A 17,493-nucleotide genomic window follows, 5' to 3' on the forward strand; every position below is an offset into this window, starting at 1 on the left:
ACCTCAAGAACGAAATCACGGAGGAGGGAAGACTGGTACTCATCAGCATATGGAGACACTGACAGGAAAGAAAAGTTACAGAAAACGGAAATCTCGAACGATGGCGGTACAGGAAACGGATATGTTACACAAATGACTTATGATGACTTGAGAGTCTTACTTATGTTGTTGAATGCCTCGTTGGTCTAGTGGTCGCAAGCGCGGCTGCTGTGTTCGAGGTCTCGGGTTCGATTCCCTGGTCGGATTGCCGTCCTATCGGGTTATGTATTTTTTTATTTTTTTTTTTCATTTTTTTTTTTTTTTTTTTTTCCCTCGAGTGCTTCGTCACGGTACAACTTGCTCCGTGTTTAAAATTGTTTTAAATTGTTAAAAACCGCTTATATTCTCACCTGTGGTTATAAATACAAAGTTACAGTTAACAGTGGACGATTGCATTGTGAACTTATTGAGTGAAGTGTTTTAATACTATAAACATTGTAAAAAACATTTGCAATACGCTACAATCCACCGTCTCGGACAATATTTTCAAAGTGATTCTACGAAACGCGTAAGTGACGAGCTACGCACGGCGCTTACGTCATTTTTCTCGCGACCGATGTCATTTCAACGCAGCGCAGAGCAACAGATCGCTACAAAAAGTTAAGAATTTACCCACCTTTAACTTTATTTAAATCTTAGTCGTTTGTTTACTTTACGACGAAAAGTTGAGATATTATTATGGCAGATCGTCCTGTTAAGTCGCTGAGTTCTGGACCGTCATTGGGATGCTGTGGCCAAGCGGCAGATAATGGAAAGCATGCTAAATGCGTCAAATGTCTTGAGGCATATCATTATAATTGTCTTTCGTTGCCTATTGATTATAAATTACCTGCTGAGTGGCACTGTCCAGAATGCCTAAAGCTGGTACCGAAGCTTGCCAAATCAGATAATACTCCTTTACGTAATATCTCTACTACCAGAGGCAGTAAAAGGCCTGCCGTTGGTTCTCCACCACAAGCGCCTACTGAAGTTGTCTTAGCACCCGACGACATTCGTCAGCTTATTCAGGAATCAATTAAAAAGGCGCAAACTGAGATGCTTGCCAAGTTCATAGAAAACATGACACTTACCCTGAACCAACAGTTGCAACCAATTTTGGATCAAATGGAGAGCATGGAAAATTCAATGGCTTTTATGAATAAGCAATATCAAAAAGTATACAGCGTCTGAGCAAAATATGAAAGAATTACGTAGAGAAAACTCGGAGATGAGAGTGTGTATGAGCGATTTATCTTCACGCATAAACCAACTGGAACAGCAGACCCGGGCAAATAATGTAGAAATTCAGTGCCTACCTGAGAAGAGGCAAGAAAATTTGATAGATATTGTATCCCAATTATCTAAAATTGTAGGAAGCGGCATTCAAGATAACGATATTAAGCATTGTACAAGAGTCGCAAAACAAAACGCCAGCAATGGCCGCCCGCGTGCCGTTGTAGTCCAGCTTGCCTCCCCCCGCAGTCGAGACCAATTTCTCGCCGCAACAATGAAATTTAACAAGTCGAATAAAGACAATAAATTAAATACGACCCACTTGGGATACACTGGACCTAAATCCCCGATCTTCATTATGGAACATCTGTCTACCACCAACAAGTCACTCCATGCTGCCGCTAGGATGAAAGCCAAGGAAATCGGTTATCAATTTGTCTGGGTACGGGGTGGTCGAATATTCATGCGGAAGACACAGGAATCAGAACACATTCTGATCAGGAATAAGGATGCATTGGATAAGCTAGTTTAAGTATTTATATATATATATATATATATATTTTTTGTATTAGTCAATGTTTTTAGTAAATATACATTATTTATCATTCTCGGACATAAAAATATATTATCAAAATACTCGGGGCTTACGAACTAAATGCCTTAATTTTTATCGTCAAGTTTCTTGTGAAAACTATGACATAATAATATTAACAGAGACATGGTTAAATGATGCTGTGATGAGTTCGGAGTTATTTGATGATAGATATATTATGTGGTCTACAGGCGAGATAGGTGCAATGGAAAGAGGGATGGAGGGGGTGTTCTGATAGCCGTATTAAAGAGGTTTAACTCTAAACGTATGTCTCAATGGGAAAGCAACTGCGAGGATTTGTGGGTAATTATAGACGTTTCAATTACTAAGTCTATCCGTCAACTGGCTGTGTGCGCGGTTTACTTGCCTCCACCTGTACTTCGTTTAGCCCTAGAACACTTCCTGGATTCCTGTAATACCATACTTGAACAGTCAGGATCCAAGCTGTGTATAGTTGGCGACTTTAATTTAGGAAATATTGATTGGAACTTGGTAAGTGAGTCAGACAGTGGTTATATGGCACCGGGTATAGGCCATCTGCTAACTGATTTTAGTCATATAAACAAATTAATACAACTCAACAATATAGCAAATAAGTCAGGACGCATACTTGACCTTGCGTTGACTAACCTAAGTTCCGGTTCCGGTTCTGTTTGTTCTGCTCCTAATCCCTTAAGTGTAATTGACCCTTTTCATCCTCCTATTGAAATTAATTTAAAATCACACGATGATACAAGACTCCCTTACAACAATAACAAAAGAGTAAACTTTCATAAAATGGATTATGACTTCATTAATAAAAGCTTGAGTGAGATCGACTGGACCCTACTATTTGGCGAAACGCATGATGTGAATGATATGCTCAGTATATTCTACGACAAAATTAACAGTATCATAGCATTGCAAAGTCCCCCTGTAGTACGTAAACATAAGACTCATCCTCCTTGGTTCGATAAAAACCTAATAAGAACTTTGAGGGAAAAGGAAAGGGTACGACGGCGGTATAGAATCTATAAAAACCCCATGGATGAGCTTGAATTGAAACTGCTGAGTAAGCGATGCTCTGTTATGGCTGCCACTTGTTACCATAAGTATGTCAGTGATCTGGAGACTGTCATAACCAAGGATCCAAAACGATTTTGGGCTTATATTAAGGACAAACGAGGTGGAACTAGTTCTTATCCATTGACAATGACTGATGGCATCATATCATCTTCAGATGGCGTCAGTATTTCAGAAATGTTTGCTGCTCATTTTTCTGCAATGTACAGTGACCAAAATGTGAGTCATCTTTCATCTCCTTCAGAATACATGCAGAACTTGTTAACATCCAGTTTGCCTTTGACTGCACCGGGAATTGATTTTGAAACCCTGCTTAATAAAATGAAAGCTCTAGACCGTCGAAAAGGCGCTGGACCCGACGGAATCCCCCCTTACTTTGTGTCTATGTGTGCTTCGTCCTTGGCGGCTCCCCTGTTACAAATATTCAATAAATCACTTGACACAGGCATTTTCCCAGATGTTTGGAAGGTAGCGCAGGTGGTTCCAGTTCATAAAAGCAGCGATCGTGAACATATAGGTAACTATAGACCTATTTCAATATTGTCTGCCTTCGCCAAACTTTTTGAATCTTTGATTTGTCCGTATGTTCAGTCTCATTTGAAACTTTACATCAGTAACTCTCAACATGGCTTTGTGAGTTCCAGATCTACATGCACGAACCTAGTGACTTTTACGGAAACCTTGATTGGTGCCATCGACTCCGGCAAACAGGTAGATGTGATTTACACCGATTTTAGTAGAGCCTTTGATCGTGTTCCGCACAATTTACTTCTGTTTAAATTAAAAGCCTACGGTATCACTGGTTCCCTCCTTGATTGGTTTAATTCCTATCTTAAAGGTCGAACCTTTTTTGTTGTTCTCAATGGCTACCGATCGGGTTCCTACAAGGTTACATCTGGGGTCCCCCAAGGATCGCATGTTGGTCCCGTCATGTTCAACTTATTCGTCAATGATCTCCCTTATGAGCTAAAACACTCTGAGTGTTTCTTGTATGCGGACGATTTAAAATTTTGCAGAGTTATTGAGTCGGATGTTGATGTTGCGTTGCTGCAGCGAGATATTGATATCTTAGTTAAGTGGTGTAATAGTAATGGTATGAGCCTAAATATTAGCAAGTGCTTCCACATCAAATATACAAGAAAATTAAATATAACACAATCTGCATATTATATATGTGGCACTTCTGTGCAGGAAGTGGAGCAGATGAGGGACTTGGGAGTTCTATTCGACAGGCAGTTAACATTTAAACCCCACATTGAAAACGTAGTTAAAAAAGCCTCAAAAATGCTTGGGTTTGTGTTAAGGAATGTGACCTGCTTTCGTAACAGTAAAACTAAGATATTACTTTATAATTGTTTAGTTCGTAGCACGTTGGAATATTGTAGCACTGTATGGAGACCACATTATGCCACCCATACACTTAGACTAGAAAGGGTCCAAAAACGTTTTCTTTGGCACTTGGCTTTCTCTTCCGGGATAGCTAAAAGAAAACGGTCGTACAAAGAAAGACTCCTACATTTCAAGATGACATCCCTCCAAAAAAGAAGAGATTTATTGGACGCAACATTTTTATACAAGGTTCTACGGTCTCAAATTGACTGTCCACAGTTATTGAATAGGTTTAAACTCCGTGTGCCTAGAAAAATCCCACGTGCTCCTATAACCCCATTACATCCTCCTTTACGCAGAACCGTTCTGGGTGCTAACTCTCCAATACCCCGTCTGTGCAAACTATTAAACAGCTGCAGTGATCTGGTAGATGTGCACTCGGACTCACTTGCTAAGTTCAGAAGCATTATGTTTAAATGTGAAATCTTTCTATGAATTTATTCTCTTCTCTTTGGGCACATATTATTATTTGTATTTTTTTTTTAATTTTTAATTTGTATTATAATAATATTTTGTTTACGAATTTAAGTTCTATAACATCTAATTTAACTATAATAATTTAATTAGATTATAATTTTTATGTTTAACTTTACTTTTGAATTTGATTTTAATTCCATTTGGCTGTGAAATCCGCATGAATTGTGTGTGTTGATTATGTTCTTTGATGCTGTTAAATTAAATTATTTTGATTATGTTTTATTAATGAAAATTTAGATTTTTTGTTCAATTTATTTATTTGAATAACTAGTTTTAATTTATTTAATATTAACTTTATTATGTTTTTAATTCAATAAGGTTTTTCTTTTTTATTAATTTTATTTCTTCCACATTTTGTTTTTGCATGTAATCTTATCTCATAGTTTTAGTCCAATTTTTAGTTCTATAGCATCTAATTTAACTATAATATTTAAATTACATTATAATTTTATGTTTTTGGTTATGTTAACTTTTGATTTTGGTTTTAATTCAATTTGGCTGTGAAATCCGCATGAATGTGTTGATTATGTTCTTTGATTCTGTTAAATTACATTATTATGATTATGTTCTTATTTATGTTAATTTTGATTTTTTTGTTCAATTTATTAATGTTATTTACTAGTTTTGATTTATTTAACTTCAACTTTATTATGATTTTAATTCAATTAGGTTTTTCTTTTTCATTAATTTTATTTTTTCGACATTTTGTTTTTGCATGTCAATTCATAGTTTTTAGTTTTAATTTGTCCCTAGGAGCCTGATTGTGTGTACCTACATGAATTTCAAGCCTTTATATATTTAATCTTAAGTAGTGCATGATGTGCTTACCTGTAAGAGATTGATACACTAGACCCTAATTGATGTAATGTAACCCATAATTGTTGAGTGTACTCAATTGTTGGTGAGCCAAATAAATAAATAAATAAATAAATAAATAAATGTATGAGAGTGAAGGAATACTGAGTGCACCTGTGTCTGCGCAAATGCTCGTGCACTATAATATGTCCTGCGCAGCTGGCTGGTCTCCTTAAATGAGAACAGCCGCCGTGGCCGCAATCGGCTGTGGACGCTATTATACTACTTATGTTAAGATATCATCGTATTTTTTATATAACTTTTAATATTAGATGCATGTATTTAGTGTAAATTGTATATATATTTGGGGTAATTATTATAATCTTGGAATTGTCTTGGTAATCTTAGTAATCTCTAAATCTTGGTATTATCTACATTAAAGTTGCAGGTGGTTCTATGTGCTAGAACAAGTTTGCTAGTAGGTTATGTCCGTTACCTCGGTACCTCACTCACTTGGTTACCGATATTTCGCTGGTTCTAAGCCTTGTTCAAATCAAACCAAATAACTATTTCAAACATAAATCCTGATGGTACCAATTATTTTCCACCTATGTAGCTAAACTGGTAGAAATCACTATAAGTATAGAAAAGTTTGAAATTGTTTAAGGAAAATTCCTCAGGAAAATTCGCATATTTACGTTTTTTTAAATAGGAAATTACGTGTTAAACAAACGCCAATTTTTTAAACCTACTTCGAAAAAGGAGGTAGGCAATATGTCGGAATCTTTTATTTTTGTAATAACACACTAAGTAGTTTACTATATGTGTAGTAACAGAATAGTTATCTGTGTTACCTATCCGTGAAGTAGGATAATCAATCAGTTGTTACTGCTGTAAATATTAATGAGTCATTATTTTTTTAAATTTGCAGCATCTTAAAAAACGCGTCTTAACGTTGTTGAGAATCGTATCTGAGACTCTTTACACAGCAGTCGCGCAATATAGCTACTAGACCAACGCGGCATAGTTATGTCTATATGTCAGAGGCAAAACTGGTTATCTTAATAGGTCCAGCAGTTTATTTTATAAATAGTAATATAAAAAATATTTTCTGCAGAAAATCCCCACACGGAAAAATCCAATCGGTACCTATGTACTTTAAATATCAGGAATGCAACAAAAGCTCAAAATAAAAGTTAAAAAATACTTGCCGAGCGCAACCGCGGCCGATAACCAGTCAAAACAAAGATTGTCAACAATGATTCCATACAAGCAAACGTGCCAACTTACATGTGCAGCCGCGAAACTGTATCGCTCGTATATTACAAAGAAAAATAACTCTCGAATCAGCTGCAAATGTAAGCTTGTTTAGGAAACGTCAGATAGTGTACGTACCAAGTTACGTTTACAGTTGTGACAAGGTAAAATTGAGCTTTAAGAAATGGTGTTAAGAGTTAGTGAATGTGTATAGAATGTATGTTGAAGTTGGTAGTTCAGATAAATTACAATATAGGGAGTTTAGTATCGCGGGCGCCCGCGATCAGCTCGGACGCGCGGGAGGTCACGGCCGATTTTTACAAAAACTTTTATTGTTAATACATCGTTCGAAAATTTGTGATTCTCTATTATTATTTTGTAGTGCACTGTGATGTTTTACAATAGTTTGTGTTGTTAACTAAAGAAGTGGGTTGCTAATGTTATAAAATGACTGATAATGGTCGAAAGGATTCTATTTAACTGCGATACTATTAAGGTGAGATATCATTTTAATGAGACTAGTTCACTTAGCATGTTTAACCGACTTCACAAAAAGGAAGTTGTCCTCAATTCGTCTGTATGTTTCTAACACCAGGTTTTCCAAAACATCACGCTTGTCTCCCATCCAAAGGATAAGCAGAGGTGTATCTGTATAGCAAGTTCAAAATCATTATTTTTTAAGTCCCTCATCATAATACAATACTTAATTAATATAACTATCGAAAACTATATTGCTATTAAAATAAACCGCCCCTAAGACGACCCACTGACCAATATCCTGAACTTCAAGTTTTCTCCAGCTGGGAATCGAACGTAAAACTTTCATAACTTAGCAAATTAAAGTAAGAAACAGTCATAAACCTCGCTCAATAGTTTCATCAAAATCATTTAAATAGTTCACAAGAACGTATTCGATAGATCACGAACATTGTAGATTTGTAGTCAGTGGTAATAACAAGAAACCAACGAAGCTATAATTTGGTATAATAACGTACTATTGGTACTATTATATGCAATCAGCTTGTATTACTGACATATGGCCGTTTCAATATTCTATCTGTTCATTTGCTAACTAGGGATAGAATAAAAAAAAAGTCGTGGGGCAAAGAACCAGCCTCTCAAGTATGAGGGCGCGGGTTCGATTCCAGGTCAGGCAAATACCAATGCAACTTTTCTAAGTTTGTATGTACTTTCTAAGTATATCTTAGACACTGAATGAACTGTATTGAATGACTGTATTTCGGATGGCACGTTAAATATACATCCGGTTAGACTGGAAGCCGACCCCAACATAGTTGGGAAAAAGGCTCAGAGGATGATGGACAGAATTTTGATATTGGCCCCATTCAAGTTATGTCTTACTTTCTCTAGTAACAAAAGAACAGATAGGATATTGGGAATAGACGATAAGCGGCGATATCATAATGACAGGAGTACTATCCGTCATAATATTAGCTAAGGAGTATGTTTTCTAGAACACGCTAGTCTTAGAAATTACTGGTCCGAAGGCACGATAAATTGGTGGGTCCCGGCTGTGATTTGAACATCTTTAGCAGTCGTTACAGGTAGTCAGGAGCCAGTAAGTCTGACATCCAGTCTGACCAAGGGCTATCTGGTTGCTAGTAACTGGGTTAAGGAGGTCAGATAGGCAGTCGTTCTATGTGGCACACTGGTACTCAGCTGCATGCGGTTAGAGTGGAAGCCGACCCAAACATAGTTAGGAAAAGGCTCGGCAGATGATGTTAAAGTAAAGCACCATAGTTGACTCATATCAGTTTTCATGAATATAAGGTAACTTAGTGATCACGAGCTCGCTATTATGTCAATGTCTTGTCTTATAGCGCATATCTTAGAAATAGACAAAGAGTATTGTCTATGGGTGGACTTTGCTTCATAACTAAGTGGAACTGACCTGGCCAACGTTAGTATAAATATGAACAATATCAACTGTTCTGGTTGTCAACACAGCTGTAAATCATCTATGTATACTAATATAAAAATCAGGAAACAATTTTTGGTAACAGTATTGTAATATAATCTATTAACGCTAAGAATCTTGTTGTGTATCTAGAAACTATCAAGCAAACTATCCAAAAGGAAGTCTAGAGTTCTATCATCCGTTGCAAACTATAGTTCGGCCATTCAGAGAATGCGTTCCTGACACGTCGCGATTGAACTGACGACGTAACTACATTCATTGATTATTGATATAATAATGTTGTTTTAATGCTCCTCAATTGTTAAAACGGTAAACAACCAGCAAAAATATTTTTATCGTAACTGCAACGCCATTGCAAAGTTACGTCGTCAGTTCAATCGCGACGTGTCAGGAACGCATTCTCTGAATGGCCGAACTATAACAATAAATGTAAGGGTTTAAAAACTGATCCGGAATTTTAAACCTTTTTCTGTCTCTATTTATCCAAGGCTTTTGATTGAGTTTCTCTTAGCAGAGTATTCAGGAATTGTCATTATTGTAAAATTAACTTAAGGAACTATTTCCCGTATTGGCAGACGTTACTATTCAGTATTAATTCATAGATTTATCAATTTAAGTGACGAGATTTTAGTTAGAACAATTAGGATACCCCAGGGTAGAATTATAGGACCTTTATTATACTTTTTATATGAATATTGCGATTCCTTTTTGGAAACAATAGTAACTTCCTCACATTATAAATCCAATCAAATCTAAATCTGACATTGTAAAAACATAACCCTCATTTTAGCGCAGTTAGGTAAATGGTACAAAACAATTGATTTCCTGGTCGGCACTATTCTTGAACTGAATGAAAAATAAAAAGAAACTAAAGCGAGTTACATACCGTTTGTAATGAACACTTGATTACAAGGTTGCTGTGGTTACCTACTGCGGTGATTACATCCGGAGTAACATGGAATTCTCCTCAAAAGGTTATATATCAACTATGTATATAAGGCACTTACATTCATAGACTTATTGTAAAGGAAACATTGGTAGGAAATCTGGACCTAAATAATAAATCAAATCAAATCATATTATATGCATTCCGTAACGAGGGCGAAATAAGTATTGTTCACCGCCTTCATAATGTTAACACCGTAACAAAACTACTGAAAAAAATTGGTAAATAGACAGTCTCTCTAGAGCCTAAAAAAGGGCACAAGTTACAAAGGAGTCTCATAGACTCAATTCTCACATAATAATACACGAACTCTATAACAAAACCTATTATCCATTACAAGGCGAATTCAAGACAATTGAACGCTATCGAGTAAGTACGGTAGACTGCACGTAAGTGGCAACTGTCATGCACCTTAACCCAATAGTAATAAGTACGATTTTCCTATAAAACTGCTACCACTGACCTGAAGTTGACTGTACCTACATTGATACTGGCCACTGTTTGTAAACTCCGCGGTTACACAATACAACCTTTTTCAATTGAATTTCAAATGTTCGACGCAATAGTTCCGTGACCGGTTCAATAGGCGAGGTTAAGCTGCCCGCGGCCAGTCCTTGGCTGGGTGACCGGTGCAAATGTAGTAAGGTCCCTACGTGACTTTGGTGCTTTTAAATAATGTAAAGAAAAGTCGTGGTGGCCTAGTGGGTAAAGAACCAACCTCTCAAGTTTGAGTACGTTGGTTCGATTCCAGGTCATCCAAGTACGGGCTGCGAGATTGTACGAAAGAGTTACCGCGGCCCTGGTACATAAAAGGCCTACGACGGAACACGACAGTTTTTAGTCAGTAAGAGTCTGACACTCCCTCACCGCTGCTGCTAACACAGCGGGAGGGATCATTTGATGATGGTCATCCAAGTATCAATGCAACTTTTCTAAGTTTGTATTTACTTTCTATAAAAAAAGTATATCTTATATTGATATTAGACATCAATGCCATAGAGGTAGTGTTCAAAAAGTCTTCAGTACTTTAATTTTCAGTAGTTTTGTTGTCAAAATCGGACACAAATAATTACTTTCGCATTTTCTTTGAAATCTTTTTATACTTCAGATTCAGAGTACTTGTGACGAATCTCCTCATTGTCATTCTTTAGCATAGCTTATTTTCCTGTTATCCCTGATGTTGCCGTAAGCATTGTTACTGCTAATTTCACAATTTTACTCAGTACTGGGAATCCCCACTTTCCCCGGAAAATCTCGCCGTACGTAAATGATGACTTTATACCATTTCTCAAGTAAAAACCAATAGATTTACATAGAAATATTTGGCACCAAAACAGTTCTGAGTCATGTAATTTTTTAAACGTTTCTAACATTTGCTGTTAGTATGTATTTTCAAACGATTTGTATGTCTTTAGTTTGACAAGGTCGTATAGGATATTGTCACGACAGGTATTATCCTTCGGGTCTCAACCGAAGACGATTACATTTTACTTGCAGCATTACATGATATGATGCTATCTTCGTCACACCTTTAAAGCTATAATATCTAAAAAAAAGAAACCTGTATCTTCTGTCTCACTCCCCCCTACTCCCGAGTGCGCGCGCCACTGCTTGTCATTACGTGTTTTTGTGTTATCGGAATCACACCTACTTTCGTAACGGCTTTCAGTAATTTGAAAAATGGGAAAAAGAAAGCGGTCAAGGTCGAGAGATAGTGATTATAATAGTATTTTGCGGAAAGTTAAGAAGTTGGAATCAAAATTAAGGAAAAGACAGCGTTTATCATCATCGGAAGAAAGCGACCACGCGGTTCGTTATTATGATGAATATGAACAATACGCGGATATGCCAGGTAAATAAAAACCTTATTACAAGTGCATAATACTTATAAATTTGGTCAGTTTTCATGCAAATATAATTTAGTGATTACCAAGTACCCACAAATTGTAATATTTAATTTTGTGAGCAATTTGATCGTCGTAGTTAGCCATTCCTACATAATGATAAATAATCATAAGTACCCACTGGTAGCTCCATGTGCACCATGATGAGGAAATATTTACTTCACGTAAATCGTGTAAGTACTATCACTGTGAAAACTGTGTATTAGTTTTTTCTCCGCGTACATCGTGTCGAGACTTGTTCGTGTTCTCTCCACATTCGTGTTGAGGCTACTTCTCCACATAAATTGTGTCGAGGCTTTTATTTCTCCACGTAAATCGTGTTGAGGTGTTTCTTCTTTTTCTCCACGTAAATCGTGTTGAGGTGTTTTTTCTTTCTCCACGTAAATCGTGTTGAGGCAATTTCTCCACGTAAAACGTGTTGAGGCATCATCTCCATGTACCTATAGCATGTTGAGGCATCACTCCCACGCAAAGCGGTGTCGAGGGTGTATTTCCACGTTAACCCAGCATTTGCATTAATCTGATTGTCTGAGATCTGATTTCGTTTATTGTATTGCTTCCCCTTAGGAGAAGATACCGCAAATGAGGTCATAAACATCCACGATGATTCTCCGTTGGACCCAGCAGAACCAATCGCCGGACCGTCTACACTGGTTTCAGTGACGGCACCACCTACTGTGCCTACAGCAGAATCGGTAGCACCTGCGCAGGCTGGCCAGTCGATAACGATTGCAGAAGAAGCCCAAGCATCACCGACGGTAGATGAGAATATATTTACATTAGATCCAGATATTCTACAACTACTAGGCGAGGACCCTACCAATCAAAAAAATTATGGAGATAGTCTTCATAAAGACATTGCGTCAAGGTGGACGCATATATTAGTCAACGGGTTATCTAAGGAAACACAAATGGAGCTAATGAAATGCTACTTACCACCAGAAAATTGTCCCAACATGAAAGCTCCTAAATTAAATTTAGAAATCAAGGCAGCTCTGTCAGATGTTAATATTAAGAAAGATCTATACAGTCAAAGCAAACAAAATCAACTTGCTAATAGTCTTGCAGCTATAGGACGAGCTTTGAATTGGGCCTTGTCATCTAATAATACAGTACCTCAGGATATTATTAAATCCCTCAGCGATGCCGGTCGGCTCGTATGTGATAGCCATTATAAAGAGTCGCTATCTCGGCGTTATGCAGCGCTTAGTACTCTCAATAGAAGCATTAAAGATACCGTCAAAAATACAAACATCGATGAGCATCTGTTTGGATCTGCATTATCAGAACATATTAAGACCTCGAAAGCCATAAACAAGACTGGTTCTGAAATTAAACAAAAAATTCAGCGTCCTCAGTATAGGACCCTGTCAGCAACACAAACTAGGGGTGCTTTAAACTCGAGGGGGGCGCCGCCGCACGTAGCAGCAGCGGTCCAGCCGCGGCCGACCCCAGCACCGCGTCGACCACCGAGGGACCGCCGACAGGAGGCGCCGCGAGTCCGCCGCCCCACCAGCAACGCGCGGCACCAGACGCGGAGACGATAGACGAAGAGGACGTCAGACAGGTACCTGTTGCAGGCCGCTTATCATATTTTTATGATAAATGGCATGACATTACTAAAGATCAGATCATTTTGAGTTGGATTCAAGGGTATAAAATACCCTTCATTGTAGAACCCTCACAAACATCGGAGCCACAAAATAATGCATGTAACTCGCAATCACAAATTAAAATAATTGATCAATGTGTTTCTCAACTACTAAGTGCTGAGTTCATATCACCTTGCGAGTTTTGTGAAAACCAGTTTGTATCGCCAATTTTCACAGTGCCTAAGCCGAACGGAACTCATCGTTTCATATTGAATTTAAAAGAACTTAATAAATTTATTAAAACTGATCATTTTAAAATGGAGGATTACCGGACGGCACTCAGACTATTGAATCGAAATGATTTCATGGCTACAATAGATATTATATAAAGATGCATATTTTTTGATTAGAATAAATAAACCTGACAGAAAAAAGTTACGATTTCGATGGAAGTCACAATTATACGAATTTAACGTCCTTCCGTTCGGCCTTTGCACAGCACCGTTGGTTTTCACAAAAATTCTCAAGCCCGTCTTAGAATACCTACGTTTATCTGGTTTTCTATCAGTCAATTATCTTGATGATTTTTTATGCCTGGCCAGCTCGTACTCTGACTGCTTAAAAAACGTCAGCAATACCTGTGCTCTTCTGGAATCTTTAGGGTTCATCATCAATATTAAGAAAAGTGTCATGGTACCTACTCAGACTTGTAAATTCTTAGGTTTTATCTTTAACACCACGGACATGACTATTAAATTACCAGACGAGAAGAAAATTCGGATAAAAAATCGAGCGTCGGAGATCTTAGGTAAAACTAGATGTACCATTAGGTTTTTTGCCGAATTCATAGGACTTTTGACTGCCGCATGCCCAGCTGTCAGTTACGGCTGGATGTACACTAAATTGTTTGAAAGAGAAAAATTCTTGGCGTTAGATTATACAGACAACTATAACAAACTTATGAAATTAGAGGAAAGCCTTAAACATGATCTTTTATGGTGGACAAATAAAATTATGACTTCTTTTTCACCTATTCGTAAAAATGACTATTATTTATTGGAAATTTTCACTGACGCCTCAAGTACTGGTTGGGGTGCGGCATGCGGCAATCAATGTGCTAATGGCAACTGGTCATCAAACGAATTGGCCCTTCACATAAATGAAAAGGAGTTACAAGCCGCATTTTATGGGCTAAAAATATTTACTACTAACTTACAAGAATGCAATATTTTATTACGAATTGACAACACAACGGCCATTTCATACATAAATCGAATGGGGGGCATTCAATACCCACATTTAAATGATCTTGCACGAAAGATATGGCAATGGTGTGAGTCAAAAAGGATCTTCGTATTTGCATCTTATGTCAAGTCGTCTGATAATATTTTAGCAGATCGAGAATCTCGGCGAATCAATATCGATACGGAATGGGAAGTTTCAGATTATGTCTTTTCGCAAATTATCAAGTCCTTAGGAGAACCAGAATTTGATCTCTTTGCTAGTGCTCAAAATTATAAATGTAGAAGATACGCGTCGTGGAAACTTGACCCTTATTCTGAGGTTGTAGACGCATTCACAATTTGTTGGAAAAATATAAACTTTTACGCATTCCCCCCGTTTTGCTTGATCACAAGAGTGCTCGAAAAAATTATAACGGAAAAAGCAATAGGTATCGTTGTGGTACCTTATTGGCCATCCCAGCCTTGGTACCCTTTATGGTCCAGGCTTGTTGTATCCGAAAAAATGTACTTCGGACCAGATAAATTCTTACTACTTTCTCCTTTCAGAATTCACCATCCACTCCATACGAGTCTTATCCTGGTGGCAGCCAGATTGTCAGGCAATCAATGATTAAGCGCGGCGTTCCACCAGCGTCCTTAGACATAATGATAGCTTCCTTTGCAGCTAGTACTTTAAATCAATATAGTAGTTCTTTTAAATCTTGGTGGATATATTGTAAAGACAAAAATTTGGATATTTTCGAAGCTGATAGTTCCAAAGTTTTGTCCTTTTTAACATTAAAATTTGAAGAAGGTGCGAGCTATAGTAGTTTAAATACACACAGGTCTGCTTTATCAATTATATTAGGCACTCATGTTACGGTTAATGACTGTGTCAATCGTTTCCTCAAGGGCGTGTATAGGCTAGCTCCTCCAACTCCAAAATATAGTACTACGTGGGACACAAATATAGTGCTGAACTATCTTTCAACAATGTATCCCTATGATAATATTGATTTAGTTGATTTATCACACAAAACTTGTTCTCTTTTAGCAATTGCATCTGCGCAAAGGATGCAAACTATTAGTCTTATAAAATTAAAAAATATATCAAAACATGACAATGAAATTGTGATTAAAATTAGCGATTTAATTAAAACTTCAAAGCCCGGGGCTTGCCAACCACTCATCAGATTGCCCTTTATTCGCACAAACCCCAGTATTTGTCCGGCTCTGGCAGTTGAAACATATATTGAAAAGACCAGAGATTTGCGGCATAATTTGCCTGAGGAACACTTGTTTATTGGAGTGCGTAGACCTCATAAAAAAGTTTGTTCTCAGACGTTAGCACGCTGGGTTAAAACAGTGTTGCAGGCAAGCGGCATAGATATTTCCGTATTTGGAGCTCACAGTACCCGCTCGGCTTCCACATCTGCCGCTTACCGATCTGGAGTTAATCTAGAGGTGGTCCGCAAGGCCGCGGGTTGGAGTAATACCTCCAACGTATTTTTTAAATACTACCGTAGGGATACTGCTAACAGTAATAATAATGATTTTGTAAATGCCTTATTCGGCACGTAAATAATTGTGATAATATAGCTCGTAACTGCAGTATCAATTGCATTTATTTTATTAACAAATTATGTTAAGAAAACGATAAATGTATATTGTCTGGTAATAAATGTTCTTATGTTATATGATTAAGCTGTACAAAATCTAGCAATTTTGTTCTTCAATTAAAATTTTCCTAATTTTCTAACGTATTTTTTATTTTTTATTTTTATTTTTTTGATTTACGTTGCTCTAAACATCTGCAAGTAAAATGTAATCGTCTTCGGTTGAGACCCGAAGGATAATTAAGAATCAAACGAACTTACCTGGTGAAGTTTGATTCCAATTATGCGAGGGTCTCAACCGAAGACGATTACATCCCATCCCACCCTACCCAGAAAAATAAAAAATAAATATTTGCAATAACACAAAAAGTACTCTAAATAATGACAAGCAGTGGCGCGCGCACTCGGGAGTAGGGGGGAGTGAGACAGAAGATACAGGTTTCTTTTTTTTAGATATTATAGCTTTAAAGGTGTGACGAAGATAGCATCATATCATGTAATGCTGCAAGTAAAATGTAATCGTCTTCGGTTGAGACCCTCGCATAATTGGAATCAAACTTCACCAGGTAAGTTCGTTTGATTCTTAATTACACAGGATACATATGTACTTCCTAATAATTTAAATGCGCTATCTATCAGTAGTTACAGAATACAGTTAAAATTAAGCCAGGATGGCCAAACGGGTAAAAAACCAACCTCTCAAATAGGAGTGTGGGTTCGATTCCAGGTTAGGCAAGTACCAATGCAACTTTTGTAAGTTTGTAAAACTTTCTAAGTATGTCTTGGACACAAATGACTGATAAGTTGAAGGAAAATATTTTGAGGAAACCTGGACTATACAGTCTGAAATCAGCAACCTTGAGCAAGCGTGGTGATTAACGCTCAATCCTTGTCCGTGTGAGAGGAGGCCGCAGCACACACGTGGGATGATAAAAAGGCTGGTGATGATGATGAAGATGATGGTTTAAAACACGAGGCACTACTAGTGTACATGCTAACAAGGCGAAGATAAGATCCGATCTATAAATATAAGTCTCGTTAAGAGGCAGTGGGTCGCTCCTATCCTTCTCAACGACATCCTGCAGGGAGGAATTTATATTATAAGATGACTGCTTCCGACCATTACATCATATTGAGAGATACACTAGCTACTGCCTTTAGCTTCACTCGGGATATAAGTACCATGGCGACTGTTCTCTCTCAGCCAGCCGTGCTGGACATATTATACTGCACAAGCATTTGCTTGGACTGCGGTGCACTCACTATTCCTTCACTCTCTTAGCGCGATGCGACGACAATCCGACACCACCGGAGAGAGATCACAAGCACCACCGACATTAACGTGCTCTCCGAGAGCACGTCAACCAACGCAAACCCACAAAGTGCGAAGAATTTTTTTAATGATGGCAAAAATCATCAAATGACCCCTCCCGCTGTGGGTTAGCAGTGG

General features: G+C 37.6%; 2 protein-coding genes across 4 annotated transcripts in view; both read left to right on the top strand.

The window, feature by feature from the left end:
- The first annotated feature begins 7,098 nt into the window (after nt 1-7,098).
- The window catches only part of LOC124644086, a 38,162-nt gene continuing 27,767 nt past the window's right edge, over nt 7,099-17,493 (top strand). Inside the window, exon 1 of one of the 2 annotated variants that reach the window (XM_047183298.1) lies at nt 7,099-7,319. The gene's annotated coding sequence lies outside the window, so the exon portion shown is untranslated. The remainder of the gene's footprint in view (nt 7,320-17,493) is intronic. The other variant, XM_047183299.1, reaches the window with a different exon arrangement.
- LOC124644087 lies at nt 11,175-16,190 on the top strand. 2 transcript variants are annotated; one of them, XM_047183300.1, is made up of 3 exons: nt 11,175-11,560; nt 12,180-13,179; nt 14,995-16,190. In XM_047183300.1, exons 1-2 carry the CDS (start codon nt 11,389-11,391, stop codon nt 13,157-13,159), a joined length of 1,152 nt encoding a protein of 383 aa, XP_047039256.1. In that variant the 5' UTR covers nt 11,175-11,388; the 3' UTR covers nt 13,160-13,179; nt 14,995-16,190. The 2 variants fall into 2 exon arrangements, with proteins under 2 accessions (XP_047039256.1, XP_047039257.1); XM_047183301.1 differs by lacking the exon at nt 12,180-13,179 and having other exon boundaries at nt 11,462-11,560.

Source organism: Helicoverpa zea, chromosome 29 (assembly GCF_022581195.2).
Source record: "Helicoverpa zea isolate HzStark_Cry1AcR chromosome 29, ilHelZeax1.1, whole genome shotgun sequence".
NCBI lineage: Eukaryota > Metazoa > Arthropoda > Insecta > Lepidoptera > Noctuidae > Helicoverpa > Helicoverpa zea.

Bases quoted from the DNA above. Each gene is read 5' to 3' on its own strand.
- LOC124644087 (XM_047183300.1), top strand. From the start codon at position 11,389: ATGGGAAAAAGAAAGCGGTCAAGGTCGAGAGATAGTGATTATAATAGT. The intron at 11,561-12,179 runs GTAAATAAAAAC...GCTTCCCCTTAG, and splicing joins ACAATACGCGGATATGCCAG to GAGAAGATACCGCAAATGAG.